The sequence below is a fragment of the Eulemur rufifrons genome, chromosome 30 (assembly GCF_041146395.1).
Source record: "Eulemur rufifrons isolate Redbay chromosome 30, OSU_ERuf_1, whole genome shotgun sequence".
Classification (NCBI taxonomy): Eukaryota; Metazoa; Chordata; class Mammalia; order Primates; family Lemuridae; genus Eulemur; species Eulemur rufifrons.
The window spans coordinates 111,922,522-111,934,051 of NC_091012.1; the positions used below are offsets into that span (position 1 = coordinate 111,922,522).

Here is an 11,530-nt window from a genome sequence, read left to right on the forward strand (position 1 = left end):
TGAACACAGTCCCTAGATACCTGCTGCAGCTGATCTCATCTGCCCTCCTCCTTTGCCTCTGCCTGTCCTCTGATTTCCCTTTCATGTCCCCTAAGGAAGAAGCTCAAGGTGGGAACCCAGGGCCAGCTGCTGGTGACAGTATGAATCAGCAAAATCTGCTCTAGTGACCCTTGTTCCTCCTTTCTACAAATGTAAGGATCTTGTTTACAAAGCCAGTACACTGCCATGTATAGACAGTATAATGCCTGCTTTGTAGCACTGGCTTGAAAGTCACACAGACCTTGGGCATTTGGAATCTTTCCTCCTGTGTAAAATGAGGAAAATAATACCTCATCTACCTCTTGAGTTGTTGTAAGGATGAAATGAGGTCATCCATTGAACAGTGGAATAGAGCAGTGTCTGGTACAGGCCAAGGCTTCAATACATGCCAGCTCTTATTCCTTATGAAAAAAAAAATTGTGCTGGGTAGTGATAACAGTATGAAATTTGGACTACCCAGAAAATTCTGGACATATCTCTTATTTACAAACTTCTCTTTTTTTCCCTCATTTCCTGGTACTTTTCATCTATATCCTTTTCCTTTAATCCTAGCCATTCAGAGTTAGGTGAAAGAGATACATATACGCCATCAGCTAAATGCCTGAGGTTCTTCAATTTCATATATTATAGTAGAAAGAATATACCTATCCCAGACTCCCCATCTAAGGACTATGCCTACCATGCTGGCGTTGAGGCCTGAGGTGTAGTGTCTAACAAGCTCCTAAACCTGTGTGCTCCAATATGGTAGCCACTAGCCATTTGTTGCTATTAAGTGCTTGAAATGAGGCTAGTCTTGAATTGAGATGTGCTGTAAATATTAAACATACATGAATTTTAAAATCTTAGTACAAAAAAAGAATATAAAGTATCTAAATTTTTCATACTGATTACATATTTAAATGGAATATTTTGGATATATTTGGTTAAATAAAACATTATAAAGTCATTTTCACCTATTTCTTTGCCCTTTTTAAAATAAGGATACTAGAAAATTTAAACCTACATAATGGTTTCCGTTGTATTTCTATTGGCCAGGGCTGTCCTAGACTTTAAGTCCCTGGTGCAAAGAAGGGGGCAGGAACTCTGTATCACTCAGTACAACATCCCAGTGCCTGTCATGGAGCTTGGCACATAGCAGCCACTCAATGTACGTTGGTTGAATGAATGAATGTGTGAATGAACAAATACTTAAATGCAAATCTAAAGCTTGAAATATGAACACAAAGATTATAAAATATATATGGACTTTTCTAGTTTTCCTCATATTATTTTTCCTCCAGGGCCAGGCCTATTTTCTTACCTATCTATTGAACATCCTTCTTTGACCTTGAATAGCTGGAATTGGTTGTCATTTGTTTGCTTAAAACTGCCTTGTCTCATGTCCTTCATGGCTGCATTGTTCTGTGCCCTGCATTGCTCTGTCCTTCCCACATCAAGGAGGCAGACTTCAGAGATTCTGAGCCATTCCAAAGCCAGCCTGTCCACTGACCATTCTCTCACCCTTCTGCCTCTCTGCACCCACTTCCCCAGCACATACTGTGGTGCTTGGCTCATATACCTTTGACATTCCCATCTATGTTCAGAAGGCTACTTACTGCAATTATCTGTGTCTCTCTAAGAGCTTTTTTTTTCTTTTTCTGGTTATGAAACCATTATTGGCCCATGAACAGGGCTGGTGGGAAGTGATGGAGAGTTAGTGCCCCAGAAGCAGCCGTCAACCAATGATGGAGCAGTTGGTATATGAGGTTGGTCTGGAATATATCCAGCCATTGTTAATATTATATAATGAGAACACTTTGTACAACATAGATGTAAACTGGCAGCCAAGGAGAGTGGACTGTAATGAGCATGCCTGAACAATGACGACTTCACTGTACTAGTCAGTGGGGTGCTAGATGCCATTGAGTGAGCGTGTGTACTGTGTGGCTGTCACATTCAAAATGACTGAGTAGAGCAATAAATGTGCATCAGATTTTGTGTTAAGCTTGAACATTCCTCTGTGGAAACTATTCAATTGATTCAGAAGGCTCTTGGGGATGATGCAATGTGAATAGCGCAAATGAAAGTGTGGCATAAATGCTTCAAAGATGGTCAAGAATCTGTTGAAAGTGATCCATGTTTTGGAAGGCCTGCAACAAGCAGAACACCTGAGAATGTTGAATGTGTACAGGTTAGGTTAAGAGACTCTGGGAGAACTGTGTGAGGTCCCAAGGTGCCTACTTGGAAGGGGACTGAGGTGTCATTGTCCTATGTACAATGTTTCTTGTACCTTTTATCATGTTTAATAAATGTCTCTATTTTTCATATTACATGGCTGGATACTTTCCAGACAGATCTCATATATACTTCAGTTCCCTCCAGTGTAATGACTCTAAGGTATATTGTAAACCATCTCCCAGAGTTCTTCAGTGGGATTGAGCTCCAGATGTCAATAAATTGCTTGACAACCCACTCTGTATTGCTTTCCTTCCTTTCGTGTCTCACTTCCTGAGGTTGGCAAGATAATGGCTCCACAAAGATGTCCATATCCTAATCCCCAGAATCTGTGAATATATTACCTTACATGGCAAAAGGGACTTTTCGGATGTAAATAAGTTAAAGACTTTGAGATGGGGAGAGTATCTTGGATTATCAAATGGACCCAGCATAATCACAAGGGTCCATATATAAGGGAGGCAGAACTGCTGTCAGAGTCAGAGAAAGAGATGATGGAAGGAGAGGTCAGAGAGAAGAGAGATTTGAAGATGCTACACTGCCGTTTTGAAGGTGGAGGAAGGGACCACTAGCCAAGGAATGAAGGTGGCCTCTAGATAGTGAAAAAGACAAGAAAACAGATTCTTCCCTAGAATCTCTGCAGGGAACACAGCCCTGCCAACACCTTGATTTTAGTTCAGTGAAATCCATTTTGGATTTCTGATGCATAGGACTGAAGAGAATAAATTTGTGTTATGTTAACTTTATGGTGATTTGTTACAGCAGCAAGAGGGAACTAATACATGTCCCCAATTCTCTACCAATGCTTTTTGGGACCACCTCCCATATAAACTACTTACACTTGAATCCTTATCTCAGGGTCTACTTCCTACACATAAGGTTCATGTGTCATCACAGGCTATGTTGAGCCAGAACAAGTAGAAGGTTTCTGACCCATGTGGCCATTCTACTTACAGCCATGAATGTCAATGTGGGTGTCAGAACAGCAGCTGCACTTTTGGATCAGTTTTATGAGAAAAGGAGACTCCTCATTGTGTCCACACCCACAGCCCGAAACCTCCTCTACCGGCTACAGCTGGGAATGCTACAGGTGAGTCCTAGAGGCGCAGCCAAGGTGGGAGGGAGACCTCTAACAGAAAAGGCTCAGCCATTGCACTAAAAGCAAAGGCTAGCTAGATTCAGTGCCTAATCTATTTACTCTGAGTTTCAGGAACTGGCACTTTAGGGCTACCACCATTCATTTCTGGTTCTGGGGTATAACTTGATTAACATTGACTCCCTAGAGCTAACTCAATCATTTTCCAACTAATGAGGTTTGTCTGTCTTCACTAATAAGTCTAATTGACATGCTGTCCAGGCTCAGCCACAGAACAATTGTCTTTGCTGAACCAGTCCAGGATATGCCTGGGCTGGAGGTGATCAATCAGTTGTCAGCCCAAAAGTTTGGCCCAGGGGATGAGGGGAGTCCAGGAGTGCTTAGGCCCCAAATCTTTCCCCAGGGATTTTCTCCAGCTCTCACAGAATGACAGCCATTTTGTAGAACAGTGATTCTCAAAGTGTCATCTGAGCATCTGAGGACCAGCAGCATCAGCATCACCCAGGAGCTTGATAGAAATGTGAATTCTCAGGCTCCTTCCAGACCTACTGTATCAGAATCTTCATTTTAACAAGATCCCCAGGTGATTCCTAAGCACTCTAAAGTTTGAGGAGCCCTTTTCTAGGAAATGTTCCCTTTTCAGCTGTGTAAATTTTGTAGCTACTAAACGAGGCAACCAGCATCTTGTGCAGTGGAACAACTAGAAACTGGAACGATCAAACCAGAAGTTGATTGATTTTGTTCTGAAGCTGGTTTGTAATAAGAGTGGCTAACCTGACTGAATGCTAAAGAGGCAGGATGTGACACGGTGCTGCACATATTTGTTGAGAATATTTCATTCATTTATTACAGTGAATAGAACTATGTGCTTAGAGCATTCTTGGTTTATCCAAAGGCTACAATTTACTTCTCATGTTAGCATGAATACCAGGAATAACAAGTCTTTCTTCACTCTTCCCATGTACTTGAAAGAATTTTTGTGAGCTCTCTGGATAGAAACCAAATTCATTGCATCTTTATTCCCATTCCCTGCCACCTGACTCCCCTTATTATCTCCGTGTCCCAGCTAGGGGCTTGCTCTTCAGAAAATGCAAGCTTACACCTCTCCATTTTGTGGGAAATTGACGTTGCAAGCTATAATCCATGATCATGCATTTCCTCATCTCTCCTTATTCATGGAAAAATGAATAAGCCAAACAACTTGCCTTTCCTCTCTGTCAGCAAACCATGGCCTGTGGGCCAAATGTGGCCCATGGCCGGTTTCTTTAACTTAACTTTTATTGGGCACAGCCACACTCATTCCTCTGTGCATTGCCTACAGCTGCTTTTGCACTGCAATGGTGGAGTCCAGTCGTTAGCATAGAGGCCATCCAGCCTTGCAAAGCCTAAAATACTTCCTGTCTGGCTCTTTAAAGAGAAAGTTTGTAGCCCATCCCTTCAGGTACTTACTAACTTACTAATCAACTTGTTGGATAAGATATTTTGTATAAAGATGTTTATATGTGACCTCCTCCCTCTAACATACTTACATTTACATTTTAACCAGAACCTTCAAAGAAAGGTTTGATTGACTTAGGCATCTCAGTTTTAGTAATAGAAAAGTCTATTTCTACCTCTTCAAACTTTTCTACCAGTTCTGTCACCCCTGATTAGGGATATTTCAGTGGAAATTATGGTAAAAAAATATTTGGTGTTTTTATAATTCAGGAGTTCAAATTTTCTTTTCTTATTCAGTCAGTTTCATCTTATTTGTCTTATGTTACTTTTCTGTTCCCTTATTGCCAATGCCGTTACTGATGAGCCCCTCTGGCACATGGTTGACTGGGCCACATTCCTGAGGCTCTTGCCAAGGGCCAGCTTAGAGGACTGGGGCCTTTTATTCTTGTTTCCCCTGGGTTTGGGTGTAGGGGGTTAGGGCAGAGGGATGTGGAGAATGGAAACAGGGCAGAGAAGAGGACTCTGGAAATACTGTATTCTTGTCTCCTTGCAAAGACAAAGTTAGAATCCTCTGGGGTGGTCTTGGACACTTTTTAGGAAATTTGACTCACTCAAGGTCTCACCCTGTCTGGAAATACATAGACTGCCATTTTGCTTAGGTTTTCAAAATCCAACTGCCAAGCCATTTCTCAATGATTCCTCTAGGAAGGTATTTAGGTTTTATAGCCACTAGTTTTAACCCCAATTTCTCAACTGTTTTCAGGACAGTTCGGAGTGGGCAAATAAACTTCCACAAACAGACTAGTGCTGTTTCTGGCAGTTTGTAGTTTGACATGGATGTCAATTTCTTTAGAGATGCTCACACCTCCCCTGGTGGGTTTTTTTTTCCCAGCAAGCACAGTGTGGCCTGGATCTTCGACACATCACCGTGGTGGAGCTGGTGGGTGTGTTCCCGACTCTCATCGGCAGGATAGGAACAAAGATTATGCCTCCAGCCCTAGCTCTGCAGCTCAGGTAGGGGGAAGTTCTGCTCTTAAATCTCATCCCTTATGAATGCACTTTTATCTGATAAGATTCCCTGATTTATTTTGATTCAGTATTGAGTTCAGGCAACCTTCAATGTTTAATTGCTTTTATACTGGGAGTACTATAACCAGGCTAATTGGCATATTGCTGTTTGTCCAAACAAATCATATATTGGATAATTGCCAGTGTTTTCTTTTTCCCCCTCCAACCAAGTGTTTTTGTCTCTCTCTCTCTCTGTGTGTGTGTGTGTGTGTGTGTGTGTGTGTGTTTGGTTGGTGAGAGAAGGGGATGGGTAGGGGAGGAGAACTTGAAAAAAGGACCTAAGCACTCCTTTGCCTTATTAGGAGGACCGGCATCCAATTATTCCTTCCAAGCTTGGCCCCTTTTTCTTCCAGGTTTCCAGGGCACTTGTCCTTACCCCTATGTTAACAATTATATTTTATTTTGGTTAACACTTATAAAGCTAGAGGCCTGGTGTTCAGACTCTGAGTAATGAAAGGAGCAGAGTTCAACAGCTGAAAGGTAATTTGAGAATAACCCAAAGTTTTACTGCATCTCTTGACTGCTGTGAAATGGATAATTAGGCTAAAGCAAGACTCCTTAAAAATCTTCTTTTCTGGCCCAGCTTTTTCTCTCACACGTTGCAGGGCAGGGTGCAGATGTCTGTTTTCAGAGTCCCAGGTGGCCACGCCATCTTGTACATCAACATCCTGAACACGTGGCTTCTAGGTTTCTGCAAAAGGAGAAGAGAGTAAAATCAACCCACATATACTCTTTTATGCATCACTTTGGAAGTGACACATATTGCTCACTCTCCTAGGCCATTAGTCAGAACTAGTCACATGATTGCAATTGAACTTCAAGGAAGGTTGGGAAATGCAGTCCTTCTGTATTCCCAAGAAGAAGAAAATGAAATGAGACTTGGTGACCCCTAACACAGGTGTTCAGAGAGATTCACAGAAATACATTGAGAGGTTATATGACAGAAACATATGCTTAGCAAATGATGCTATACAGATTGACACAATAGCTTCTTTCTCCAATTTTCCTATTTTCTAGCTGCCTTTGACTCATCCCATGTTTGATTTATACCTTTCTCTACCCAGAAAAGAGTCTGCCTCATCCCTACCAAGGTAAAAAACTCAGAGGGCTAGGGATAGAAAAAAAATAACAAGATGTGTGAATTCTCTTTAGTTGGCCAATGGAAGGAGAAGGCTGGGTATACTTATATGTTTTGTATTTTTTATCCTACTGTATTTGCATCTAGCACCTCCCCAAAGTATAACACTTTTGAGGTTAGTAACAGATATTTCCAATAGTTGCCACTCGGTACCTAACACAGTGCCTGGCACCATCTTTGGGGCTAAGTAAGTGGAACAAATAACTCTAAATTTCACTGAAGCAGCTTTACTACTTTTAGGAGTAATAGTAGCCTTTAAGAATATTTACAATTATGGCCGGGCGCGGTGGCTCACGCCTGTAATCCTAGCCCTCTGGGAGGCCGAGGTGGGCGGATCGTTTGAGCTCAGGAGTTCGAGACCAGCCTGAGCAAGAGCGAGACCCCATCTCTACTAAAAATAGAAAGAAATTATATGGACAGCTAAAAATATATATAGAAAAAATTAGCCGGGCATGGTGGCGCATGCCTGTAGTCCCAGCTACTCGGGAGGCTGAGACAGGAGGATCGCTTGAGCTCAGGAGTTTGAGGTTGCTGTGAGCTAGGCTGACGCCACGGCACTCACTCTAGCCTGGGCAACAGAGTGAGACTCTGTCTCAAAAAAAAAAAAAAAAAAGAATATTTACAATTACTGTAGTAATATCTTAAGTTGAAGTATGGAAAACTGAAGATAGGATTATGTTGATATCTAAAAATTTATAATGAACATTTTCAAAGTAGGTTGTATGAAACTGTTGATTATTTAGAACTATCTGCTTATACCCTTTGTCAATGATTTTTTTTAAAAAAAACCTGTTGCAGAATTTGCTAGTCTATAGATTGAATATACATGTTCTCTATATATTTAATCCACATATAGTCAATATATTCTTCATAAAATCGATGCGATTTTAAACCGTTTAGACTACTTGAGGAATAAAAAAATATGATTTAAGAAATAAACTTCTGTCATTCAAGTTGAATATGTTGGGGATATTATAGACCTCTGTAGGCTGAAGATGATTTAAGCAACAAATAAATTGCTCAAATGAATTATGGAGTGGTTCTCAAACTTTAGCCTCCATCAGAATCTCCTGGAGGGCTTATTAAAATACATATTGCTGGGCTCTATCACCACAGTTTCTGATTCAATAGGTCTAGGGTGGCCTGAGAATTTGCATTTTTCACAAGCTCCCAGAGGCTCACACTGTGAGAACCACTGACCTAGTGTTTTACCAAAGGCTTTACACTTTTGAAACAGATATTTTTCCCATCAGCCTTTAAAAAGAGGGTTGATCTTTACTGTGCAGCCAGAAGATAGTCCAGGTAAATGTCACACTGAGATGATCACTCAGATACGTTCCCTAATGGATTTGGTGTCAGGCCGGCATGCCCCTGTTATCAGAACTATCAGTAAGGAAAAAAGAACTTGGCAGATGGATGTTGTGTTCTTTTTCCCTTTGAATTCCACCTGAGATTTTAGCACAGGGGAAAAGAGATGAATTAGGCAAAGAATGGGAAGCAGGAAAGAAGAGAAGGAGAAGGAGAATGCCTGGATAATCTAAACATTCTCTCGTCTGGTTAGAACACTGTTTTCAAATAGCACTGAGGCCATGATAAAACTATTGAAGGGAGTCAGCAGAAAGGGGAGAGTGAGTGGTGTTGCAAGGTCACCACCTGCCCTCTTTCTTGCCCTCATTTCCTTTAAATCTGGATGTGTGGGTTAATTCATACTCCCTGGAATAATTTTCCAGCAATCTCAATGATGACAGGGACCAAAAAAAGCCATCATTTTTATACTCACATTATCCTTTGAGTCTAGAGTTCCCTGGAAGATTCTCCAAGAACTGTTTCCAGTCTGATGAAAGACATTTGTGTAACTCATCCTGTCAGCACCACCTCCAATTCCCCGTTCGGTGGCGTGTCACATCATCCATCCCCAAGATTTCTGTGGTCTCTCGGCCCCAGTGGGATGCATTCCTGTGGCTGTTGCTAGCTTGTTGATCCAACCACTCAGCTCTTCCCATGGCAGTTTTCTCTCTTTGTATTCTGTGTCAGTCAGGGCCTAAGGCTCACACTGCAATGTGTGTGGTAGTAGATGGTGACATCATGGGGAGGTGTCTGTCCTAGCCTCATAAGCACTATAAAATTGAATGCTCCAGTTTCTCATTGGTCACACTTTCCCACAGGCTCCAGCCACCACATTTTCTACTCCTCTGTTTCCTGGGACCTTGTGTTACAACTTCCCAGAGAAACTCAATACCCTTCCTCTTAAAGATGCAGAACAGTTTCGCTCTCCTTTCTCACCTTGTCTCATGGCCTAGCTTCCATGTGTTCAAAGACTCATTAATGTATTTTGCTAAGTCATATACTTCTGAGCTCCTGTATTAGCACTGCAGGAAACCTGGGAGAACCATTGTCTTGTACTCTTTCTTTTATTTCTAGTCACTAGAAGTGGATTAGCGATTTAGCTTCCCACTGGGATAAAATATAAATTATTCCCTTCTTCCCTTGAAACTCTCTCTTAAAAGTCAGAGAAAAGTGCAGTCAGTTTGTGTTTTATGTAATTTTTTTAACCTTGATCTGTTTGTATGAGGGAAAAATATTTCCCTTTAAATCCAGATGGTAGTGTATATTCTGCCTCATATACAATCTCAAAATATCCAAAGTGAAAAAAAATCTGGAGAAGAGACTGAACAGGCTCATTTGTTTATTGGACTCAGCTTATCTGTTTGTTTGCTTTCTCTGGCTTTTCCCATCTAAACATTCTTGTACTGGTATAAAAACCATATTTTTACACAGTTTAAATTCTAGTGGGGTAGAGTAGAAAGAACATCAGACACTTGAAATCACTTTGGAATTATTTGAGGCACAAATTATAATTAATCAAGTCAAAATACCTGGTGTGTAGACCAAACTCAGTCCCTTCTAACTATGCAGTCCTGTGGCCACTGAATAGGATGTACTATAATGTTTGCAAAGTCATTTCAATTAGCTTTATCTAGCTCAGGCGTTCTCCACCTTGACACTATTGACATGTGGGGCTGGATAATTCTTTGTTTGGTGATGAGGGTTTCCTGTGCATTGCAGGATGTTTAATAGCATCCCTGGTGTCTATGCACTAGATGTCAGTAGCATAGCTACTCCCCATGTGACAACCAAAAATATCTCCAGACATGACCAAATGTCCCCTACAGGGGGCAGGAGGAATCATCCTTGTTGATAAACACTGACCAAGTTTTAGTGTGTATGTGGTGTTGTAAAACTAGTCAGCAAACATCGGTTAACTCCAATTTAATGCAAAAAAAATCGGTTAGTCTTGTACATGCCTTATAGTCGCTATTGGTGCATGGCACCATTGCAGGCCTGAAGTCTTCTGACCATAATCTAAACCAGTGCTTCTCAACCTCTCATGTGCATACCAGTCATCTGGGAACCTTGATGATAATGTAAATTCTAATTCAGTAGGTTTGGGGTGGAATGTGAAAGTCTCCATTTCTAACAAGTTCCTATGTGATTCCAAGGACCACACTTTGAGTAGCAAGAGTCTAAAGGATGACCCAGTCCTCTATGGTATCAAGCATCAAGCCTTTCTCTGCACACAGTGTCACTTTAGGGTTTTGGTTGGTCCATCAGAACCCTGGGGAGTTGGGGTTTGACTTAGTCTTCTCTTTTCTTTGTCTGCCCCAGGCTGTTGCTGCGAATCCCACTCTACTCCTTCAGTATGGTGCTAGTGGATAAGCATGGCATGGACAAGGAGCGCTATGTCTCCCTGGTGATGCCTGTGGCCCTCTTCAATCTAGTTGACACTTTCCCCTTGAGAAAAGAAGAGATGGTCTTGCAAGCCGAAATGGGCCAGACCTGTAACACCTGATGTGATGGTAAACCTGATGCGATGGTTCCTCTCTTGACAGTTCTTCTTTTCCTACGTAGTGCCATGCACATGGGAAGGCCTTAAAAATATCCTTGATGTACAGATTTTTATTTGTAATTTTTAAAGTCTATTTTATTATGAGCTTTCTTTGCACTTGAAAATTAGCATGGTGCTTTTTGTACTTTGAAGTGTTTCAAAAAATTATATGAACATATTTACTCTTTCTAACTCTCTTTACTCCATAATGGCTGGTTAATTTTGTAGAGAAATTAGAAACCACAACCATACACATGCTTTCAGCATGTTATTCAGTGTGACACATAACTCTCTTCTATTTTGTTGTTTATATGAGACTTTTATTAATAAAATATTTTGGAGCAAATTTATTAAAACTCACTTTGTTTATTAAGCACTGGCCATACTTCCTCAGTGTGCTCAATTGTCTTAGGCCTGTGATTCTTAGTGGTGGAAAAATGTAATTAGTCTTGTCAGGAACTCCGCTGAGCTATCAGGTGCCTAAGTAGCCAATTAAAACGACAAGCCAAAAAACAAAAAAAAAAAAAAAAAAAAAAAAAGGAGAGAGAAAGAGTTAAGCCTTCAATTATGTAGACACTAGAAACAAGAATCTAAAACCAGAGAAACAGAACTTTGCACTGGTTGAGAGTCAGGTAGCGCAGCACAGATGTGG

At 41.1% G+C, this 11,530-nt stretch overlaps 1 protein-coding gene across 4 annotated transcripts in view; it reads left to right on the forward strand.

Moving 5' to 3' along the window:
- Positions 1-11,224, forward strand: part of SRPX (sushi repeat containing protein X-linked) — an 80,626-nt gene extending 69,402 nt beyond the window's left edge. For 3 of the 4 annotated variants that reach the window (XM_069463519.1, XM_069463521.1, XM_069463520.1), the window contains 3 exons: positions 3,210-3,343; positions 5,679-5,800; positions 10,659-11,224. In XM_069463519.1, coding sequence (XP_069319620.1) covers positions 3,210-3,343; positions 5,679-5,800; positions 10,659-10,842 — 440 coding nt within the window. In that variant the 3' untranslated portion in view covers positions 10,843-11,224. The remainder of the gene's footprint in view (positions 1-3,209; positions 3,344-5,678; positions 5,801-10,658) is intronic. The other variant, XM_069463522.1, reaches the window with a different exon arrangement.
- Positions 11,225-11,530: the final 306 nt, after the last annotated feature.